Source organism: Cotesia glomerata, linkage group LG9 (genome assembly GCF_020080835.1).
Source record: "Cotesia glomerata isolate CgM1 linkage group LG9, MPM_Cglom_v2.3, whole genome shotgun sequence".
Taxonomy (NCBI): domain Eukaryota; kingdom Metazoa; phylum Arthropoda; class Insecta; order Hymenoptera; family Braconidae; genus Cotesia; species Cotesia glomerata.
Window position 1 is genome coordinate 954708 of NC_058166.1, and position 24187 is coordinate 978894.

Below are 24187 nucleotides of genomic sequence, written 5' to 3' on the forward strand. Positions count from 1 at the left end.
ATACTCACAAATAACCAAGCTCAAGTGAAAATCCATAGGAATAATACCCAAACATATTAGTAACAATCGCTCCAAGCTTTGACTGACAAATTGTTCCATTGGACAAAGCCCACACTGTTCTTCTTGCCTCGGAGTTTCCTCCAGCTAGGTAGCCACTGAACAATTGGAAATAACAGATAGATTAATTTGATCTTTATAGATAATTTAGCGATTAAGAAGCTCACGGAAATGAATATATAAACGCATCGTAGTCCAAGTCTTCGAATTGCTCCGCGGTAATCTTCAACCAGTCGCTGAACCTCTTGAGTTCCGATTCAGATGAAGCATAATCCCAGGGTGACCGCGTCCAACAGAGCCAATGGGTAAAGCATCGACCTCCGTAATTAGAAGGAAGGCACACGCTCGGGCTGATATTCACCCCGAAAGTCGATGGTGGCAAGTAGACATCCCGTTCCTGGAATAAGAGGCATTAATTAAGAACCCGGTTGAATTTTCGAGTTTGAAGACACACTAACCGTTATCAAGACGACTCCAGCCAGCAACGCCTCAACTTATGGGGTAGAATTTACAAATTCGTAATCGATGTTGATACTTTCGATTGTTTCTACTACATTGTCCAGAGATTTTTGCTCGCCGTCCTTGCTGTAGTTCTTGTAGTCCACCACCACCAGCAATTTTAGATGGATCGCTTCTGCAAGTTATCAAAATCCGGATTTGCTTTAATTCAATGGGAGGGATTTTGATTGGGAGACTTACCATCGTAGGAGTACTTGGCTGCCTTATTGTCGAATTTCTGTAATAATTAATTTGGTTAATAAAGTAACAATTAATGATTAATTGTTGTAGATTTTAACTTACTTGTCTCACTGTTTCAACTTTAACATGTCCGTTTACAAGTTTGCACTTGTAGACCGGAGTGTTGGGACCATGGATAAGAACTTGGTCCTCCTGTGGGGATTTAACAGAAAAATAGTTAATTTTTTATGTCTTCGGCGGTGGGATCTTCGAGCCAAGGTTCTCAGCTTCGAGACCCCGAGGTTGTTTTTGGTAAAACTTTAATATAAAAGTTAATTTTGAGCGCCTCCGTAGGAAGATTGTTGCCGGAAAATACTCACCGAAGACTTTGCAAGGTAGATATTCATCAGCAGGATGATCAATAACTTCATGTTGGAAATTTTGTAAGAGAAGCTTAGAAAAAATAAGTCGTTGTTGAACAAACGACCCCGAAGCACTAAAATAAATTGGCTTCAATAACTATAATTTAAATCAATCAACGCCTTCTTTAGATACTAGCAGTGACTAATTACTTTTTAATGGTAGAGTCTCTTCAATAACACGTTAGTTTTCTAATAGAACAGCGGACAAAATATCTTGAGCTTGAAAATAGAACAAAGGTGCAAGCGGCGTTCGACGAACTCTTCAAAAATTCGGTGAAAAACATTTTTTTAGTACGACTTTATTGGCTTGATAAGATTCAAAAGAATTATAGACAATAAAACTTTTGAAATTGACAATGTGTTTATTTAATCAAACATTTATAAAAAAAATAATAATTATTTCTACAGAAATAAATAAAAGACTTCTAACGATGTATTTATTTTCCGATCGAAGTTCTACTCTCACATTCGCCGATGTACTCTACGAAATTTTCCTTGCATGCACATTTTTCATTAATACAAACCGAATTTTTTTTTTTACATTCATCATCCAAAATACAAGGGGCATGTAAACCCTTAACACATTTTCCACCTTCCTCAAAATAATTCCAGTCGCACTGACAACGGTTATTGTAACAAATCCAATTTGGATACGCACAAGCATTATGATAATAACAGGATTCATTCAAGACTGGAATAAAATATAATAATAATCAGTGTACAGAAAAAAATTATCCAAAATATAATGTATCAGTTAAATTTTTTCCGAGCTATAAAGCTATATAATTTAATAAGTATTTATCTTACTGTAAGTTTGAAGATTGCAAATATCACCGTGTTCGTAGTACCAGTCAGCGCATTTGCATCTACTATTTTGGCACACCATACTTTTAGATCCGCAACCAATTTTTTCTCCGCATGGAGCATTAAAGGCCTTCACACATTCATATTGGGTCCTACTACCAGAAATCAGTTGAGGCGAATAAGTCGGAATGCACTGACATGTCAAATTACAATAAGAATTTGGTAGGTGCGCACATTGAATGTCTAATACACAGGCTCCTTTATCGACTCCTAAAAAAAAAAAAAAAGTTAATAAATTCATTTATCTGGAGGTAATTTACTTATTTATCAAAATTATTTTTTAGTAAGGGTAATTTTACACGGAGAAAATTTTATAGCAGAGTTTATTACATAGTTATTGTAATATCTATTAATTGAATTTGATAGTAGTGAATATTATTTAAATAATTAAGTGAACCATCTGAATTGTAGTATTTATCATCCTGATGGCAACTACCCAGTCAGCATCCAAGTCAGAAAGATTTCAGTATGAAGTCTTTTAAAAAACTTCTTATAGAAGTCCTAATGTGACGTCTTAAGGAGCTCTTTTTTACGAGGTCAGAACTAAGAGCTCTTAATGAACTCATAAGTTTGGAGTCAATTTTCTGACATCTAACTGAGTCCCTTTTTTGGACTTCTTTTTGAGTTGCGTATAATGAGCTTATAGACATTATAAACAAAAACACAAATTTCTTTTTAATATAAAGCTGTCAAAATCTTATTCATTTTTCATTTATTACTTTCCTGATTGAGAAATTTAATTGAAAATGATTAAAAATAATTTGAATTGAATGATTTAAAACAATTTGAATAGATTAATATTTAGATATACACTTGGCATAGGTTAACTCATTTCTCTTAATCCAGGTTAATTAAATTTTTCAAAAATTTTAAATTATATTATGAAGTAATAGGCAATAATGTTAAAATCTGGTTCGTAATCAAACTAATTTAGATAAAATAATAAAATTGGATTCTAATCTGAAAAAATTATGTGAACTTTCTACATTTAAGGAGTACTTTGCATGTATCAATTTTAAACATTTTATTCGAATTTAACGATATTTTATAACTATATACTTATTTATTATTGTTGAATTTTTAATATTAATTAATTTATCTATTAGATTTTATATTGTGAAAAGTAAACAAAATTTATATAGACTATTTAAAAAAATATTACAGGTAGACTTTTGAATATTTTTTAGTATATAAATATTCGTAAAAGTTACTTTTTCTCTATCGATATACAGTATCAAATAGAATAAATAATATAGACAATGATCGCAACATTTCATCACTATATAAACTTAGCTTATAAGAATAATGAGATGTGTAACGACATATCGTTTGAACAGCGTAGGGGGTTAGGTATCGATCTAGCACGCGCGCGACTCGGGTTCGAATCTTAGTTACGGCAATTGCGATTTTCACTTTCTCTCTTTAAACCGACAATATTAGGTCTAACTAAAATAATAAACATTCGAAATCAGCATCGGTGCTTCATGAAGCTCTGAATTATTTTTCATAATTTACTTTTATTATTATTATTATTAATATTATTTTTGTTGTGTTCTTATTATTGTTATCATTATAATAGCGTATAGAGATAAAAAATCATTCATTTGTGCGAGTTCAGAAAAAAGAGCTCTTTAAGAGCTCGTTTTGATGAGTTCTTAAAGTCTACAATAAGCGGCGCATTCGACCTCTTCAGAAGGTCTTAAAGACGTCTTTTAGACGTAGACTCTGACGTCCAAATCAGAAATCTGAGCTCATTCGGAATAATTTAATACGTCATTTTGCTATCTGGGTACTGGTATTATCATGGTAATCAGTAATAATAACTTCTATTACTGTAATTAGTTACTACTATTATCAAAATTGCAATTCCTAATATAACCTGATGGTTGCAGTTACCATCAGTACCCTCGCGGTTATTGAAATACCGTAAATTTTCGGTATTAAAGCGTTTACCATAAATTTACCGTTATAATTCTGAAATAACACGGTATTTATGTGGTCATTTTGGCCAGTTTTTTTACTATAGTTATACAGCATTTCTACCGTACTTTTGCTGCAAAGTTCAGAAATAAAACGATAAAATTACCGTAAAACTCTAGAACTTTTACCGTAAAAAATCTATGTATTAACTATAATATTACTATAATTTTACAATAATAAAATGGTATTTCTACGGTAAAAATACCAAAGATATACTGCAATTTTGCCCCGTTTATACTGATATAATTAAAGATATAATGCTTTCTACCGTAAGATGGACGGGTGTGTTTATTACTCGGTGAGTCTTATTAGGTGACTGAGTGAATAGATACGGATAGTGTCTCTGATAGCTCAACTGGTCGCGCCTTAGGCGCGTAACTAGATGATCCGGGTTCGAATCCCGGTCTGGACTAAAAAAAATGATAATAATAGTAACAGAGAAATTAATTTATCAACCTCTTAAAAATTATTCATGATAATTTATAATATTATAAAAAAAATTTTACGCTATTGAAAAATAGTAGTAAAGCAGGATATTTTTGGTATTTTGCCGGTAATAGAAATTAGGGATCTTCTTTTCCGGTTTTTTGCTGCAATAGTCCTGCAGATATACAGTGAATATGCGGTACATTGACGGTTTAAATGCTGTTAATATACCGTAATTTTTCTATTGTATTGCCGTAAATATTCTGAATTTATTTCGTAATTTTTTCGTAATAATTCGACAAAAAAAACTGGCTAAAATATCTGAAGTATTACGGTAAAATACAGCATTTATATCGTATAAATACCGAATCTTTACAGCATTTCCAAAACCGTGAGGGTAATAATAATAGCAACTATCTAAGCTAGTAAAAACTATTTAAAAAATAAAGAATCTGCGTTACCGTGGATATGCATTTCTGAATAAACTACAAGCAGCTGTAGCGCAGTGTAGTCCACAAAAAATAGGATTAAATTTATATTTAAATTTTTATTCGTCTAAAACGAGTTTCTAACGGAAAATTCTTAAAAAAATATGGATATAAATAAAGGATTTAAGGTAGTACCCTCGTCAGAGTCGTTTTCTTAGGATTTTTTAAAAGTTTTGGCAGATTAATATTCATATAATTCTGCGTCGATTGGCGCAATTTGAAAAGTTTTGACCATCTAGTTTCAGAGATATTTAATTTCAAAGTTTGAGTTTTGAACGCTCTTTTACATTGCGGTATACGGGATATCGAAAAGTTTACCTACAAACATTTTTATATCTCAGAAACTTTTCTTAGGATTCTTTTAAAAACTAGAGTAACATTAACTAACAACTAAACAATTTTTAAAAATAATTTCATTGATAATTACCACACAGTTTCAGAGAGATTTATTAATAAGTAATGAAAAATTTACCAGACTTTAGCCGAGGAGGGGATACGTTAATAAAACTGTGGCAACAACGCAAGTTTTGTGAGCCGCGAAAAAAATATGAGACGCGCATGCGCTCAAAAAATTTGAAAAGTTTAATTTACTTTAAGTGTAACATTATAGTTATTAATTTTATTTATTTAAAAAAAAGTAACAATGATTATTTCATGAAAATAAGTATTTTTCTATATTTATAAAAATTCAAAAGTTAATAAGTTGAATATAATAATATATATTAATCTTTCATAAGTTATAAAAATAATAGTCAGATGAAATAATAAAAAATACTAAAATTTAAAATCCGTAAATACATCAACATAAAAAATTCAATTACTGATTTTTCTGAAAAAACAAAACAATATTGTCAATTATTTTTTTTCTATTTGTTATTTGCATATTTGCTAGTGATTTCTGTCGTTTTTCAAGGACTTTTTTTTATGAATCGTCCTTTATAAGTCAATTTTTCAGACATTGTAATTATATTTCCGAATAAATGTATGTAAATAAATAAATAAACGCATGTGTCAAAACAGAGGTTAATCTACAGTTAGTCCAAAACACTACAGTATAACCACTATAAAATATCTTAACGCTCACGCAGTGTTGCCAGACTTTTCAAACGATCAGTTTCTCGTTTGTGATTGGCTAAAATAAGTACATAAACAGCAAAAAGTTTTAGGCTTGTCAATAATGACTCTAAAGTATATGTACCATACACTCTAGCACAAACTTTTGACGACGGAAGTCGCGAGGGTACTACCTTAATTAAGTTAATTTATATTATGTTTTCTTTGAGAATTTTCAAAATCTGAGATGGTTACAATTACCATCTTCAATTATAACAGTTATAATTTTTAATAATTACAATTACCATTTTGGACAGTAATCGTTACCATTATTAATAGTAACTATTACAATTGTCAATGATACAACCTATTATTTTATTACTAATTAATTTTATTACCATTTCAGATAGTAAGAGTTAATATTTTTGTATAGTAAGTAGTATAATTAATTTTTCTCCGTGTGGAGGTAATTTACTTATTTATCAAAATTAATTTTAGAGAGGGTAATTTTAGGTGCAAATACATTACCTACAGCTTTTTTCAAGCATTCACGCATGTGCTGAACATATCCGTCTTCACATATGCACTGATTGTCTACCGAACATTTTACATTGTCTCCGTAACATTTTTCTTCTGGAGAAATACTGTTAAATTTACAGGCACCGTTTAAGGTCGGGTAACACTTATTGTCGTCGACTTTTGTGTATCCCCAACGGCATTGACATTTATTTTCGTAGCAATAAGAATTCTTAACGCCTTTACAAACGAGGAATGATAATTCACAAGAGTCGTTGACTTCTAAAACACGAAATAGAGTTTATTTTATCAATTGTTCCGATCGGACAATTCATCGATTGGTGTAGGGGTTATTACTTTGAGCGTATTTCACACAGACACCATTGTCGGCAAAGTATTCATAATTGCATGTGCATGTCTGTATCATTACAGAACATTGAGAGTTTTTGACACCACAATCTAACGCAGTAGAGCAAGGATATCCTAAGGAATAGGTTGTAGACATTTCACCCTCAACCGCTAGGACTGAAGAGACAGCCACGAGTTGCAAAATTAACACGTAAGTGTACATAGTTGTGTTGAGAGGGAGTAATATAATCAACTGGAAAAAATAAAGTTTGTAATTTAATTTAGTATTAAGATACTTTGCCTGCTGATTGATGAGTAAAATAACTCGTTAGTTGTCCCGTACATTTTTTTTGGGATTAATTTAATTGACAGTCATAAAGTTTGAATTTACGTGAAAAAAATGGTTTAAAAACTTCACCGGTGGATTTAAATTAGACAACTAATTATTTTCATGTCTTCGTCGGGATTTTTATGATCCTTAAAGTCTCAGCTTTAAAACGTACTGTGAGTTTTTTTTATTTCGACGATTTTTAATAAACTTTTCAGCGCCCCCAAGGAAAAAAATCCTTTTTTTCAAGAATTTACCGCGTTTTAGCGTAATAAAATAAAAATCTCCTTTTTTCAATATTTATTGCTCAAAATTAAAAACTTTTCTTACCCTTACAACCAATAAACTTTCTTAAATTAAAAATAAAATAATTCATTATTCCAAGGAAGTTTTTTTTCGTTAAAAAAATATATGTTTTTATAGTAAATAATTTTTATCAACTTACCTGGATAATTTTCCCCAAAACACTGAATAAACAAGGCTGAAAATCGATTGTTTATATACAAAAAATTTTCTAAAGAACTAGGAAGCTGTAATAATAGGTACCAGGCACTGGTGCGCTTGCACTATCTCTCAATGTCACTTATTGTGACGCACGTTTTTCAGAAGATGAGTCAAAAATGCTTGGATAAAAATGATTATTTTTATATTTCTTAGAATAATCATTGCTTTATGGGTAATTGATTTCTATTCTATCACCCGGAAAAGAACGAAAGTCACTGCAGATAAGAGATTCCATGAACCTCGCTGTGGCTGCTGATAATCTAAGCATCAGACAATGCATAAAAAAATATAACTTGGAAAATTTTCTTTAAAATTAATTTTATTAAATACTTTAAATCATATTTATTAATTTTTTAAGTATTAAAATATCTCAGTAGCTAATTTTCGGAACTGAGTACTATAAAAATAAAAATTGAACCTCTAAGTCTCCTTTTTGACGTAATATTTTTCTGATTCGTTAATTTTGATTAGAAAAAAAGTTGCGAATTTTTAAAGAACAAAAACATGGAAGAATTCTAAAAAAAAAAGGGTTTTTTGAGTTGGGGGCGCTGAAAACTTTGTCGAAAAAAGTCGGAATCAAAAAAACTTATAGTAGATCTTAAAGCTGAAGGTCTGAAGATTCTTAAAATGCCGGCGAAGACATGAAAATAAATATCTATTTTTAATCGAAAGATAAATTTTTTATTTTTTTAATTTTAGCTACAATTTTTTTCTTAAAACTTTTTTTTTCTAAACCCAAATAATTATTCGATAAAAATAATGTATGCACAGAAAAAAAGGTTCACTTGAGCCAAGAAAATATTTTTCTTCCTGATTATTTTCTTGATTAATTTTCCTAGTCTTCTGTTTAGCTCTTAGTGCATTCGATAATGTCAACTTCTTTATATCCACCTGAGGGTGTACCCTTATTGACGCATGTAAGACCTGGGCAACATCTAGTTTCATTACGGAAGCACTGAAAATTCACAAGTTTAAATTATTAATTGCACAATATTCATATCTCAGTAGCTAATTTTCGGAACTGAGTACTATAAAAATAAAAATTGAACCTCTAAGTCTCCTGTTTGACGTAATATTTTTCTGATTCGTTAATTTTGATTAGAAAAAAAGTTGCGAATTTTTAAAGAACAAAAACATGGAAGAATTCTAAAAAAAAAAGGGTTTTTTGAGTTGGGGGCGCTGAAAACTTTGTCAAAAATAGTTGAAATAAAAAAAAATCAAGGTAGACCTTATAGCTAAAGGTCTGAAGATTCTAAAAATGCCGGCGAAGACATAAAAATTATTACTTGTATAATTTTAACCAAGCAATGAAGTCTAAAATATCTTTTTACGAGAATTGCGAGTTTTTAACTTTAGAAATTTTAATTAAATAAATTATAGCTCGAAGGAAAAAATGTTTCTAACAAAAGTATCAGCACATTGGGGACAAAGGAATAGTAACAACAGCTGTTGGTAATTTTATTACATACTCAAATTTATTTCCAAAATTATTATACTGACAATTATTCGTAATCGTAGTCATCGTTTTTTTTCACAGGCTTCTTAAGACAGGAGTACTTACCACGCCGGTAATTATCTTTAATAATACCAGCAGTCTGATTCTTCCAGTCTATTATCCTGTCCAATTTAAAAATAACATCATGTTCTTCATAAGTGTACCAATGAGAGTCCAGTTTGTCTTCATTATGAGTCAATCCAAGTCTGCCAATTTCTCAAAATATCATTAAATATATCAACTAAGCGTGATGATAAAAAAATGATACAAATACGCAAGCTCCATTGAAAATCCATAGAAAGAATACCCAAACCGATTAGTGACAATCGCTCCAGGCTTTGACTTACACACTGTTCCACTGGACAAAGACCACACTGCTTTTCTTTCCCAGGGATTTCCTCCAGCAAGGTATCCACTGAGAACTCGAAAATAACAGACAGATCAACAATTTGATCTTTATGGATAATTTAGCGATTAAAATACTCACGGGAATGAATAGATGAACGCATCGTAGTCCGAGTCTTCGAATTGCTCCGCGGTAATCTTGAACCAATTGCTGAACCTCTTGAGTTCCGATTCAGATGAAGCATAATCCCAGGGTGACCGCGTCCAACAGAGCCAATGGGTAAAGCATCGACCTCCGTAATTAGAAGGAAGGCACACGCTCGGGCTGATATTCACCCCGAAAGTCGATGGTGGCAAGTAGACATCCCGTTCCTGGAATAAGAGGCATTAATTAAAAACCCGGTTGAATTTTCGAGTTTGAAGACACACTAACCGTTATCAAGACGACTCCAGCCAGCAACGCCTCAACTTACGGGGTAGAATTTACAAATTCGTAATCGATGTTGATACTTTCGATTGTTTCTACTACATTGTCCAGAGATTTTTGCTCGCCGTCCTTGCTGTAGTCCTTGTAGTCCACCACCACCAGCAATTTTGGATGGATCGCTTCTGCAAGTTATCAAAATCCGGATTTGCTTTAATTCAATGGGAGGGATTTTGATCGGGAGACTTACCATCGTAGGAGTACTTGGCTGCCTTATTGTCGAATTTCTGTAATAATTAATTTGGTTAATAAAGTAACAATTAATGATTAATTATTGTAGTTTTTAACTTACTTGTCTCACTGTTTCAACTTTAACATGTCCGTTTACAAGTTTGCACTTGTAGACCGGAGTGTTGGGACCATGGATAAGAACTTGGTCCTCCTGTGGGGATTCAACAGAAAAATAGTTAATTTTTTATGTCTTCGGCGGTGGGATCTTCGAGCCAAGGCTCTCAGCTTCGAAACCCCGAGGTTGTTTTTGGTAAAACTTTAATATAAAAGTTAATTTTGAGCGCCTCCGTAGGAAGATTGTTGTCGGAAAATACTCACCGAAGACTTTGCAAGGTAGATATTCATCAGCAGGATGATCAATAACTTCATGTTGGAAATTTTGTAAGATAAGCTTAGAAAAAATAAGTCGTTGTTGAACAAACGACCCCGAAGCACTAAAATAAATTGGCTTCAATAACTATAATTGCAATCAATCAACGCCTTCTTTAGATACTAGCAGTGACTAATTACTTTTTAATGGTAGAGTCTCTTCAATAACAGGTTAGTTTTTTAATTGAACAGCGGACAAAATATCTTGAGCTTGAAAATAGAACAAAGGTGCAAGCGGCGCCTGATGAACTCCTCAAAAATTCGGTAAAAAACATTTTTTTAGTACGACTTTATTGGCTTGATAAGATTCAAAAAAATTATAGACAATAAAACTTTTTAATTGACGATATGTGTTTATTTAATCAATTACTTTAATTTTCTAAAAATCATCAAACATCTTTCGAACTATACAAATTTATTTATAAATCATCTTACAAAATAAATTACAAAATAACCTAAACAAGACTAGCAGCGCCGATATTAACAACCATATCCGCACTACGTTCAAACCCAGTGACGTCATGACTCCCCCCACTCCTGGGCTGCTCCATCAACGCAGCGAGGTGTTCCCTGCTGGAGAACCTGGCCTGAAGGTCACAGTCCAATTGTCCTGCAACAATTCCTCCAATTACTCCTCTAATCCCTTCTAATTCCTCCCTCTCATTTTCCCGCCCTTTTTCCACCACAATCCTTACCTGACAAAGAAGGAGACGCCCCCTTGCTGGAGCCGTACATCCTAGTGCTATACCCGGAGTCATTATGGGCATCATGCTGGCCCTGAAAGGGCGTGGGGCTATAAACAGCACTGCGACTCCTATAAGGCATGCGCGCAATGCTCTCATAGTTCCCCCTCCCCAATCCATTGGTAGCCGCACACTTATCCTGCTCCTCCTCACTGCTCTCGCTCCTGTTCTTCCTGGGGACCTGCTGGAACCTCTTGATCATCTCATGGACACTCCTGCGACTGAGTTCCTGATCATCTTCTCCAGGATCAACCTCCTGAGGTCTGTTCCTCCCAATGACCCCATCAAAAGTCTCATTTAACCTTGGAGCGACTTCCAGGACCCTTAGAACAGTCTCATTGGGCAGCTCCTTCAAGCTCTTGCTCAGTCTAGGAATCGCTGGGATGTCCAAATTGTCCAGGCTGCCCAGCCGCTGGCCGGAGGTTTCTCCAGGGATTTCAAAGCTGCGGTCATTCTGGCGGTCGTCTAGCAGATCCTCAACTGATTTAGCTCTAACAATTCCCTCTGGACCTTTGGAAACTGGTCCAGGCCGCTCGGAGTGTCTTCCAGCAGCATTGCGGGTCAGCCACCTGGTATGGGCATGCTTCTCCTCGCACCTGTGCTTCTCCAGGACAAAATGCCTGGTCAGTTCTGAAATCTGGCCCCTGGTCTTCTTCTCCAGGTGCGCGACTTTCAGGTCCAGCCGCTCGTGAGCCTGATCAATGTGAGCCTTAAGCTCAGCCTTGTCCCGCTTCATCTTGGCCTCCATATGCCTGAAGAACGGCGCGCAGTAGCAGGTGTAGCCGACCCCTACTGGCCCTTTTCTGATGTTCCCTGCCAGGTCCAGGTAGTACTGCTCCCCGCGAGCCAGAGGATCAGCTGGCAAGGAGTCCAGCTTGGGACTAGGAAAGGATTCAGGGTCTGGGTAGTAGTGGCAGCCGTACGGCGACCACTTCCTCTGCGGCTCAAAGTGGACCTTAGCTTTGTCCTTGGACTTGTCCTTGTCCTTGTCCTTGGTCTTGTCCTTCAGGCTGGACTTGGTCTTTTCCTGATCCTTGACCTGGTCCTTGGTCTTCCTTTTGGAACTGGGGCTAGGAACCTTGGAGTCAACGTCATCCAGGGTCTTGGATCGGGACCTGGGCCTGTTCTTCGCCTTGTTGATGATCTCCAGGATCTCCGTCAGGTTCTTTCTCCTGGCAATGTCCTTGGCAGTCTCACCCTGCTTGTTCCTCAAATGTCGGTCGCAGTTCGCCTCCAGAAGGATTCGCGTCAACTTCCGTCGGCCCATTGCTGAAGCAATGTGCAGCGCTGTATCGCCGTTCTTGTTCTGGTCAGAGACCCGGCAGAGGGCTGAGATCAGGATTCGTGTGACTCCTGCGTGGCCGTAGCGCGCTGCTGTGTGCAAAGCGGTGTCTCCACACTGTAAAAGAGGGAAAATTAGCTTGGTGATGATCTAGAGCGTTTATGAGATTACTTACGTTGTTTTGAAGGTCAGGGTTGCAACCTGCGAGCAGAAGCTCGCGGCAGCTTTGGTTGTGCCCGTTTTGGCAGGCAAGGTGCAGGGGCGCGAAGCCTGAGAAGTTCCGCGTGTGCAGCGGACCTCGAGATGTTCCCAAGGACTTTGATAGAGTGGACAATGTTCGGCTGTAGCCACGCCAGCACGCTTCGTGCAATGCTGAGTTTCCGTGCTGGAAAATTTTAAAGAGGTAGAATTAGGGGCAGTTTAATTTTGGGTTTATGGTGAGATAAAAAAATATATTAGGGGTGTTTTGGAAAGCTTAGAGTTTAAGGAACAATGTTCTGGAGAAAAATATGCAGAAAAAAAATTCCTTAAACTTCATTCCCGGTTTTAAAGTTAAAAAAGAGGATTTGTAGGTTTTTTAATTAGGGGCGTAGAAATTTTGGGTTAGAATTGAGATAAAAAAATAAATTGAGGGTGTTTTGGAAAGCTTAGAGTTTAAGCAACTAGGTTCTAGAGCTAAATATGCAGGAAAAAAATTTCTTATGCTTCATTTCCGGTTTTAAAGTTAGAAAAAGAAGTTTTTTGGTTTTTTAATTAGAAACGTTGAAATTTTGGGTTGAAATTGAGGTAAAAAAAAGAAATTAAGGATGTTTTGGAAAGTTCAGAGTTTAAGGAATAAGAATCTGGAGCGAAAGAATCAGAAAAAAATTCCTTAAGCTCTATTTCCGGTTTTAGAGTTAAAAAAAGGAATTTTTTGGTTTTTTAGTAAGGGGCGTTGAAATTTTGGGTTAATTTTGAGATAAAAAAATAAAATAAGAGTGTTTTGGAAAGCTGAAAGTTTAAAAAACAAGGATCTGAAGCTAAATATGCAGAAAAAAAATTCCTTAAGCTTCATTTCTGGTTTAGAAAATGAAAAATACCAAATAATGAAGCTTAGACTGAAAAATAGGATTATTATCAATGCTTCTGGAGTCTTGGAATGGAATTTAACCGTGACTAATTTCTTAGATTTAATTTAACTAGTTTAGAATTTTTAGAATGTATTTATAGTATAAATAAATTAATAAAATGAAGTAATTAAATAAATGATTACTTTAATGGTTTTATGTCTTTACTGGAGATTGCTAATAAAGGTTAAAATTTATTATTTTATTTAGAATTGCGCACGGTTAATTGTGACTTTAACAACTTGGTTATATATACAGATATAAAACAACCGATCTAAATGATGTATATCATGCGATGTCTCCTCTTATTGCGATAATAAACGTTCAAGAAAATTGATATTTAATTTAAATAAATGAGCAAAAAATTTTTCACTTTCAAGGCCTTGACTAATCAAGGAAGTTTAATCATTCTTGTGTATTTGCCGGTATTTATAGAAGCTTAAGAGTTTTAGCTTTAAAATTAAATTGTTGAATTTTTTATTTTTAAGATTTTTTATCAAGATTTCACTGCCCCCCATTTTTTAAATTTATTGAAAAATTATACACAGAAAAAAAGGTTCACTTGAGAAAAAAAAATTTTTTTTTGACAAGAAATTTCACTTATTCTAAAAATTAGTTCTCTTGCTTTAAGAAATACGTCTCTTGATCCAAGAAAATTTATTTAAGTCAAGAAAATTTTGTTCTAAGAAAATTCAGCTTTTTGCTCCAAAAAATTTAGTTCTTAATAGAAGTAAATTTTCTTGTTTTGAGAAAATTTCTCTCTTGCTCCAAAAAATTAAATATAAAGATAGAAGTAAATTTTCATTAATATTTTCATTAACTAACATGTCTAATGGGAAGATCAAGAAATATTTCATCATTTTTGTTCCATTCAATATAATTGCACGCTAAAATAATATAAAATGGGTATTAAATATTCTCGAGAAAAATTTTCTTAAGGTAAAAAAATTTTTTTCTCAGCTGAAGTAGGTGGCGCTGCTTCCCTAAAGTATCTAAAAATCTTGATCAAATATATAAATTTATTGTATCAAGTATTTATGATAGAATTAAGAAAAAATTACCAAGAATAGAATTTAAAGAAAAATTTTAACTTCGGCCAACACAACTTCGGTCTTCCTTCAGGCACGCGACAAATTTTCTTGAGCCAAGAATTTTTTTCTCCAGTCAAGAAATTTATCTTTCTTTGTAATCATTTAAGAAAAAATAATTATTTTACGACTTAGAGCGCTTTGAAAATGGTCACTACACTGAGAGACAATTTTATTTAATAGTAATAAAAAAGTTTATTTGGACTTGAAAAAAAAAAATTAGGAAAACGGTTGACCCTGAAGGCCGTCCCTGCAACTTCCCGCTAATTCCATACTTAGGCGCTTAAAATTGCACCAATGACGTTTTTGAGCTCTTAGAGCTCAAAAATACAATTTATGGGTTATTTTGAGCTCTCCAAGCTCAAATAGATTGTTTTCCTATGCTTTTGAGCTTTTGAGCTCAAAAGTCTGATAGGGATTTGATGACACTATTTTTTGAATTTTTAAACCGCAATAACTTTTGAATGAATAAACCGATTATCACGCGGTTGGCAGCATTCGTCGCAGTTTTTCAAGCCTCACAAAGAATTTTAAATTTAAAATTGATCGCGCTAAAAATTTCGGAGTTATTCCGAAAAAACACTTTTTTCGGTTTTCTTTCGTTCACGATATCTCTCGAACGAATCAACCGATTTTGACCGGACCGGTGGCGATCGACGTGGTTTTTTGAGGTTAAGAGCTGATTAGTTTTTGGAATTGAACCATAAAGCCGTTTAAAAGTTATTCCAAAAAAACCACATTTGAAAAAATTTTTTTTTTCAGTTTTTTTAAGATTTCTCAAAATCTATTGATCTGAATCGGTCCAAATAGTTTTCAAAATCTAAGTTTGGTCAAGCCCTTTCGAATGGCACCAACCGCGATGAAATCGGTCAAGCCGTTCAAAAGTTATAAGCGGTTCACATACTTTCACACACACACACACACACACACACACACACACACACACACACATATACAGACACCGTGACAACCTCGCGGGGATAGTCAGGGAAGCTTCCTGTGACCTTCAAACGTCGAGATCTGATGAAAACTCGGTTTTTGCAAAACAGGGTGAAAACAATAACTTCCCGATTTTTGAAAATCTTCGATTTTCGTAGCGGGAAGTTAAAAGTTAAGGTAAAGGGCCCAGTTTCTGACACTCTAAGAGTGACGGCAGAGGTTATAACACAATAATTATTACAATATTTAATTGGAGTAAATAATTTTTGCATCATAAAAAAATTTTGAATTTCTTCAAAAGATTATGAACGCAAAAGAATGATATGGGACCAGTTTATAATTTAAATTAATGTTTTAAACAGTAACGTTGTAGGACCTAGTTTCTGACACTCTAAATTTCTTGTCTTGTAGTTTCTGACATTGACGTCGGCCTAGATTCTGACACTCCCCAGTGAACACATGACTTCAATATGACGTCATTTATAAGTCATAGGAATGTCACAATATTTTACGTAAATATGACGTAAAATTGACCTGTCTTAATGATCCAATTATGATGTAAAAATATATGATATATTTTTGACATCATACTGATGTAAGTTTATTACTTCTCTATGATGTAACGGAAATGACTTAGATATTACGTACAACTGACATAATATATAAAATACAATATTACGTTACATTAATGCCATCATTGTATGTCATAACGACGTAAGTTTAACATTATGCATTTACATCAGTGACAAGTTACGGTTGTACGTAATCTTGACGTAAGTTTAACATCATGCGTTTACATCAGTGACAAGTCACGGCTGTACGTAATCTTGACGTAAGTTTAACATCATGCGTTTACATCAGTGACAAGTCACGGTTGTACGTAATCTTGACGTAAGATTAATATCATGTGTTTACATCAGTGACAAGTCATGGTCTTACGTAATACCGATACCATCTGAGAGTCATTATTTAACATCAATAATTTGTCACAATTGTACATAATACTGACATAATTTGAAAGTCATTTTCTAAATCAGTGACAAACGATTATTTTCCATAATATTGATAAAATTTGGGGGATGTATTTTTTTAATATTATCGATTGATCAAAATTTATCAAATATAAAACTTCTTTAACAAGATGTCTAATTTACAATTAATCGCTAAATATTAGTGAAAATTGGTTTAAAAATTTAGTAAGAATCAGGAAGAGGTAAACAGCTGATTTAAGCTGGTACCTTGTAAATTTAAGTCCGCTTTTAATAACAAAAATTTATAATTTATAATATTAATGAATATATCTAACATATTAGCAAATAACATACAAAATATTTTTCATTTACGTTTTTAAGAAAAAAACATACAAATTAAATACATGTGGGATATAAAATTTTTGTATCTTTGCTTGTATGTTTCCATACACTGCAGAAAAAAAATCTTGACTCAAAGGTAAATTTCTTTGGACCAAGAATATATTAGAGATGACTGAAAATTTCGTGAATGAAGTCAAAATTTCTTGACACTAAAACACTTCTTGCTCCAATATAACTTCGGCCTCCGTCAAAATTTTCTTGGTGCAAGAAATACTTTTTTTTCGTTGCATATGTTTCTCACTTATATTTTTTTCATGAATTTAGGTACTTTTATCCATTGTAAAAATATTTTCGACTTCATTCGGTATAAATGATTTGGTTGAAACTGATAACAAAATACCGAGTTCAATTTATGTGGCATGAACTCTAAATTTTTAAACCGTCAAGCGAGTAAACATATAATTTCTTATGATTTCACGTCAAGAAATTAAATGTCAGTCATTTAAATATTGCACTATTACTTGAAAAATAATTTTCTGACATTAGTGCTGCTACTTATGAAACATTGTATTTGAAATAATTCAAACAGTTCCATGATTGTTATTGACGAGACTAATAGTATTTTACGCAGTAAAAAATTTTGCGTCATTGCGTCAAAAACTTTAGTGTTAAAAATTTTTGTGTTAAATATTTAACTTTTTAAGTGTAAATTTAACATTTATTGTGTTAAATCAACATAAAAAATGTTAAATATTTAACATAAAATTTTAACACAAAATTTTTGACACAATGACGCAAAATTTTTACTGTGTACATCAAGTTTCATAATGTTGTTAGTATGTTAAATTAAAGAAATTCAAATTTCGAAAAAATTGAAATTAAAAAGAAATATAGATTAAAAAAAAATGGTATACTTAAAAGAGTTGAAATTAAAAAAAAAAAAAAAAATCTTTATTTTGTAAATTGAAATTTTGGAGAATAAAAATCCAAATGAAAAGTATTAAATCTTCGTAAAAAATTAAATAAAAAAATTCGAGTCTTGAGAAATCAATAAGTATTAAAAATATTCAAATGACACGGATACATCGTTTACTCTGAAAAATTTCACTCTCTGAAAGTTCTCTGGTTCCGCTTTTAGACGAAAATTTTTGAAAGTGTAAGATTCAATCAATTCTTATGAAAATTTATAAATTGTCTATTAATTACCACAAGTTTCACTAGAGAGCCTTTAATGAATATTATTAGACTTGAATTTTATACAATTCCAGCTCTTAAAATCCATTTAATCTCAGAAAAAATATGAAATAAGCATTTTTCGTCATGTAAGGCTTATCACGTAAGTTATTTACTTCGTGACATGAACCGTTACTTGGACAAGTGAGCAGCGTTCCAGACTCCGACACGTGAGGACCCAAGTTCGAGCCCAGCATATTTCAGGATTTTTCATCAAGTATCAACATATAACTAGTGTTTCAAACTGTAATAAGTCCACAACACTATAATTAATTTCAAAATTGCCATCTTTTTATTTTTGAGAAATTTTTTTTAATATTTTTTCTGAGGTACAATTCTTACATCACTTACATCACTTTTACGTCATAATGACATCATTATCATGATATAGACATCACAGGTATGTCATATTGACGTCATAAATGTCATTGAGACATAATACTGACGTCATGACTACGTCATATTTTTACGTCAGAATCTTACGTCAAGAAGTGTGAAATAATGAGTCACATATGACTCATTCGTGACTTGTATCTTACGTAAATCCTGACATAGCCCAATGTCATTTTGACGTCACATTGACGTAAACGTGTTTACTGGGTCATATATAAAAATTAATCATTATTGGTTAGGTTTACATTATTTAATTAAAATAAAATAAAATCATTCAATAAAAGATAAATCAAACTTGTATTATAATTAAAACACTTTTTTTGTTAAAAAAAATTTTTAATGTTAATTTAACTCTACGATTATAAATAAAAGCATATTATTATAATATATTAAGTACAATGCCTTTCAATGATTCGCACCGGTCAAGAATTTTACGGAAAATGAAAACATCAAAATTTGGCCAACTCTAAATAAAGAAATCACTAAATAAAAAATTTATATAAATATTATATTAGAAATAATAAAAAAATTATTTGTCTAAATAAGGATAATTCAAAATTTCGATAATAATAAAGGTAGTAATGTAAAAATTTAGTTACCAAAAAAATTGGAATTATTTTAAAAAAGATAAGCATAAAATTATAAAATTTAAAAATAAGATATCTATGAAATTAGACAAATCATAAAACAAACAAGTGAAATGAAAGATATTTAAAAAAATGGAGAAGAATAAATTTAGACAAGTCAATAAAAAGACAATTGAAAATTTAGAAATATAAAAAAATTGACAGTTTTAATTATTCGTAAACTTAAAAAATATCCATCTCTAAATATAGACCAGTAAATTTAGATATCTTTAATTTTGGACATCTCTAAATATTTACAAATATAAATTTTTACAATTCATAACAAAGACGATTAAAAACATAGTAATCATACAAAATAAGTACTAAGAAATTTAAAATACAAAAGATAGCTAAAAATTAATTAATTTTCCTGTGACCGCTGCTCCAGGAAGTTGTAGGTTATTTTTGATCGATTGTCTTTCAATTTTTAAAACACACCAATATTTTGCTTTTAATCTTAGTAAAAAATATTTTCGAGGACCCGGAACTACCAACAGCTCCTGTGACCGCTGCTCCAGGAAGTTGTAATAGTATATTACATACCTAGGCCAGTAAAATAAGAAAAGTCTCAGATCACATGTAATTGTTGGCCGAGGCGAAGCCGACGTAGCCGGAATGTGGCAACTTTGTTTAGCGCAGCGGCCAGAAAGTTGCCACTTTCCGGCCGGAGGGCAGAAAAGTTATTTGCGTTCGATTGTCCTGTAATCTAAAAAATACACCAAGATTTTGCTTTTAATTTTGGTAAAAAATATTTATGTAGACCCGAAACTACCAACAGCTCCTGTGAACGCTGCCCCAGGAAGTTGTAAAGTTATTTGCGATCGATTGTCCTGTAATTCTAAAAACCGACAGAGATTTTACTCTGTCTAAAAGAGATTGTCTAAAGACAATCGATCAAAAATAACCTACAACTTCCTGGAACAGTGGTCACAGGAGCTGTTGGTAGTTCCGGGTCCTCGAAAATATTTTTTACTAAGATTAAAAGCAAAATATTGGTGTGTTTTAAAAATTGAAAGACAATCGATCAAAAATAACCTACAACTTCCTGGAGCAGCGGTCACAGGAAAATTAATTAATTTTTAGCTATCTTTTGTATTTTAAATTTCTTAGTACTTATTTTGCATGATTACTATGTTTTTAATCGTCTTTGTTATGAATTGTAAAAATTTATATTTGTAAATATTTAGAGATGTCCAAAATTAAAGATATCTAAATTTACTGGTCTATATTTAGAGATGGATATTTTTTAAGTTTACGAATAATTAAAACTGTCAATTTTTTTATATTTCTAAATTTTCAATTGTCTTTTTATTGACTTGTCTAAATTTATTCTTCTCCATTTTTTTAAATATCTGTCATTTCACTTGTTTGTTTTATGATTTGTCTAATTTCATAGATATCTTATTTTTAAATTTTATAATTTTATGCTTATCTTTTTTAAAATAATTCCAATTTTTTTGGTAACTAAATTTTTACATTACTACCTTTATTATTATCGAAATTTTGAATTATCCTTATTTAGACAAATAATTTTTTTATTATTTCTAATATAATATTTATATAAATTTTTTACTTAGTGATTTCTTTATTTAGAGTTGGCCAAATTTTGATGTTTCCATTTTCCGTAAAATTCTTGACCGGTGCGAATCATTGAAAGGCATTGTATAATAAATATAAATATTTAAATATTTTATTCGAACGTCAACAACGAAATAACCTCGATAATAGGCTAAAATTCGGGTGTCAATAACTGCGGCGTTCTTAAAAAAATCGACCTAGTTATTGACACCGACATTTTAATACATAAATGTCATTTAAAGTGATATATTATAATTAAAAACTAAATAATGTATAATAATGAACTAATTTATATAGTTTTTATTATATTTTATACTTTTATGATAAATAGTTGATTGATTCGATAGACAAACGCTCTTACGTATACTGCTTAGAATATAGCTTAAAAATGGCTTCCACAGTCACTCAAGACTTAAAGAATTTTTTTTATTAAGTTATTTTTTTTCAAGGTTGGAAATATAATTAATTACGTACATAATTAATTAATTTTAATTTTAAAAAAATTTATAAAACTATTTAATGAAATGTTTTTTTTTTTTTAATTCAAAATAACGTTAGAAGTGTCAGTAATTGGGTCAGTGTCAATAACTGGGTCTTTTACCTTACTTAATAAAATTTTTTTAAATACTAATATGTGTTTATTAAAATAACCACAAGCGTCGCTTTTGTTTGCTGTCATTAATACGCGTAGTTTGTACTTGTTCCAAAAGTTTCACGGTAAGCAAATAATCTCCAAAAAAAAATTAATATTGATCAATTTAATTTATTAAGACATATAAACATATTAAAGTAAAATGTGCTTAATTACAATACATAATTCATGTTTCATAACATAACATAAATTTGTATTAATTATAATATAGTCAAATATATTTTCACAGTAATATTTTTTAATAAATAATATTAAGATTTTTCAACGAGACATCCTAACCTAACCTAGTTGTTTACTCCCGACTTTTATGTTGTCTTTATGACAGAAAACATCTTTTACATACTAAGAAAAATTTATTAGTATTTAATAAAATCTATTAGTATTCAATAAAATTTTATTAGTATTTAATAAAACATATATTAGTATTTAAGAAAATTTTTATTAGTATTTACGAAAATTTAATTAATATTTAAATTTTTATTTGGGATTAGCCAAATAAACGTTTTATTAAATAAAAATAAAACTTGATTAATATTAAATAAAATTGTTTTTCAGTGTATAGGCTCCAAAGGTATTTTTTGAGTTTTGAGGACCCAAAAAAATATATAAGACCAAACTTTTTATGTCTTCGGCACTGGGATTATCATCTAGGGACCCTAAACTAAGATTTCAAGTGCTTTTTTTTCAAATCTCCTGAGAATTTTCCTAAATTTTCTACGCCCCCGCAAAAAAACTCCCAATTTCCCAAAAAGTCAACTTTGACCTTGAATATCTTTTAAACGGTTGATTTTATCAAAAAATTATAAGATACCTTTTTTGTAGAGCGTTAAATTTCCTATCAAAATAATTATTTAAAATTTGGAAAAAAAATTTATTCGTCGAGTTAGAATAAAAAAACCAAAATTTGTAGTAGATTTTTTATTTAAAGCTAAAAAAAATAAATAAAAAATAAAAGATAACTCGCGAATTGCTCGACCGCAGACTAACTGCAGGTAAAGGCGTGGCCTCCTACTGCGTGCGGTTTCTTGTAGTGAACATTTTTTGCACACAAAACATCATTTAACCGCTTGGAGCCTTCGAAGGTGTTTTTTTTTGCTGAAAAATCTTCAGGCTTGAGGGCGCTGAAAATTATCAAAAAAAATGGCGGAATTGGAAAAATTTATAATGAATCTTAAAGCTAAGACTCTGAGGATTCCAAAAATACCGGCGAAGATATAAAAATAATTAATTGTCTATTTTTAATCGGCTGTTGAAAAAAAAAAAAATGTTTTTTAATGGCAGGAGTAAATTACACAGCAGGTAGATGTCATTATCATTAATCATTGTCTCGGTTATAATCATTAATAATGTTTTACGAAAATGAAATTATTCTGAAATAATTATTGCCTTTAATAGTGGAATATAACCGATGCGGTGTTTGAGGTAATTGGAGATATATTCACTCGAGAATTAAACAAAAACTACTTAAGTATGCGAGTAAGCAACAACCGCCATTTTGATAAGGTGGTTTTACGTATATAAACACTTACGTGAATGTACTATGCATGACTAAGAGTGGAGGATAAAGAAAAGGGGGATAGGTATACGTTTGTCCATGGTTATCTGGTGATCTTACAGACGCAACTTTGAATAAATTTATAAATCTTATTATGGAAGTGGGAAGTTTTTGTCAGAAATTTATTTGTGATTTTTTGCGTTGGGATAATTTAAGTGCAAGATTTAAAAGTTTTAAGAAAAATTCCCTAGACTTATGTTACTAGAAAAATTCTTTATATCAAAAAGTTACTAGAAAAAATTCCGAGATGAAAATTACTAGAAAAATTCCCTAGATCAAAAAGTTACTAGCATAATTCCTTAGAGAAAAATTACTAGACAAAAATGACTAGAAAAATTTCTTACACAAAAATTACTAGAACAAGATCCTTAAATAAAAAAATTACTAGAATAATTTCCGACACAAAAAGTTACTAGAATAATTCCCTAGTCAAAAATTACTAGAAAAAATCACTAGCCAAAAGTTATTAGAAAATTTTCCTAGATTGAAAAGTTACTAAAAAAATTACCAAGATTGAAAAGTCACTAGAAAAAAATCCCTGGATAAAAGTTACTATAAAATTCACTAGATTAAAAGTTACTAGGTAAAAAGTCACTAGATTAAAAGTTACTAGGTAAAAAGTCACTAGATTAAAAAGTTACTAGAAAAATCACTAGATTAAAATTTACTAAAAAAAGTCACTAGATTAAAAAGTTACTAGAAAAATCACTGGTTTAAAAGTTACTAGAAAAGTCACTAGATTAAAAAGTTACTAGTAATGTTCACCAGATTAAAAAGTTACTAGAATAATTCCCTTGAAAATCCCTAAAACAAAAAGTTACTAGAAAAAATCCCTAGATTAAAATATTACTAGAAAAGTCACTACATTAAAAAGTTACTAGAAAAATCACTAGATGAAAAACTTACCAGAAGAATCCCTAAAACAAAATATTACTAAGGAAAATTCCTAGATTCAAAAGTAACTAGAAAAGTTCACCAGATTCAAAAGTTACTAGAATAATTCCCTAGAAAAAAATTGCTAGAAATAATCACTAGACAAAAGTCACTGAAAAAAACTCAAGACGACAGTTACTAGAAAAATTCCCTAAATT

General features: G+C 31.5%; 3 protein-coding genes and 2 long non-coding RNA genes across 6 annotated transcripts in view; all 5 read right to left on the bottom strand.

Moving 5' to 3' along the window:
• Positions 1-752: 752 nt before the first annotated feature.
• Positions 753-1398, bottom strand: LOC123271786. The gene is made up of 3 exons (XR_006510955.1): positions 1116-1398; positions 859-948; positions 753-793 (listed from the first exon to the last, which is right to left on the bottom strand). It is a non-coding gene; the product is annotated as an uncharacterized LOC123271786 (long non-coding RNA).
• A 196-nt stretch (positions 1399-1594) lies between these two features.
• LOC123271686 (prion-like-(Q/N-rich) domain-bearing protein 25) lies at positions 1595-6911 on the bottom strand. Its single transcript, XM_044738071.1, has 4 exons — positions 6842-6911; positions 6497-6766; positions 1965-2231; positions 1595-1848 (listed from the first exon to the last, which is right to left on the bottom strand). The coding sequence occupies exons 1-4, from the start codon at positions 6909-6911 to the stop codon at positions 1595-1597; spliced, it is 861 nt and encodes a 286-aa protein (XP_044594006.1).
• Positions 6912-6978: 67 nt separating this feature from the next.
• On the bottom strand, positions 6979-7791 carry LOC123271785. Its single transcript, XR_006510954.1, has 2 exons — positions 7606-7791; positions 6979-7085 (listed from the first exon to the last, which is right to left on the bottom strand). It is a non-coding gene; the product is annotated as an uncharacterized LOC123271785 (long non-coding RNA).
• A 1326-nt stretch (positions 7792-9117) lies between these two features.
• LOC123271782 lies at positions 9118-10915 on the bottom strand. Its single transcript, XM_044738198.1, has 6 exons — positions 10538-10915; positions 10281-10370; positions 10179-10215; positions 9647-10113; positions 9428-9574; positions 9118-9365 (listed from the first exon to the last, which is right to left on the bottom strand). The coding sequence occupies exons 1-4, from the start codon at positions 10586-10588 to the stop codon at positions 9974-9976; spliced, it is 318 nt and encodes a 105-aa protein (XP_044594133.1). The 5' UTR covers positions 10589-10915; the 3' UTR covers positions 9118-9365; positions 9428-9574; positions 9647-9973.
• A 64-nt stretch (positions 10916-10979) lies between these two features.
• LOC123271778 (ankyrin repeat domain-containing protein 6) overlaps positions 10980-24187 on the bottom strand; it is a 56247-nt gene continuing 43039 nt past the window's right edge. For both annotated transcript variants that reach the window (XM_044738194.1, XM_044738192.1), the window contains exons 5-7: positions 12789-12998; positions 11284-12730; positions 10980-11198 (exon numbers count right to left, since the gene is read on the bottom strand). In XM_044738194.1, coding sequence (XP_044594129.1) covers positions 11044-11198; positions 11284-12730; positions 12789-12998 — 1812 coding nt within the window. In that variant the 3' untranslated portion in view covers positions 10980-11043. The remainder of the gene's footprint in view (positions 11199-11283; positions 12731-12788; positions 12999-24187) is intronic.

Coding starts and splice junctions, on each gene's coding strand:
- LOC123271686 (XM_044738071.1), bottom strand. CDS start 6,911: ATGATACAGACATGCACATGCAATTATGAATACTTTGCCGACAATGGT. Junction 6,767..6,841: donor CTGTGTGAAATACGCTCAAA/GTAATAACCCCT, acceptor TTCGTGTTTTAG/AAGTCAACGACTCTTGTGAA. Junction 1,849..1,964: donor TTGCAATCTTCAAACTTACA/GTAAGATAAATA, acceptor ATTTTATTCCAG/TCTTGAATGAATCCTGTTAT.
- LOC123271782 (XM_044738198.1), bottom strand. CDS start 10,588: ATGAAGTTATTGATCATCCTGCTGATGAATATCTACCTTGCAAAGTCT. Junction 10,216..10,280: donor AAGTTGAAACAGTGAGACAA/GTAAGTTAAAAA, acceptor TAATTATTACAG/AAATTCGACAATAAGGCAGC. Junction 10,114..10,178: donor AGCCAAGTACTCCTACGATG/GTAAGTCTCCCG, acceptor GATAACTTGCAG/AAGCGATCCATCCAAAATTG.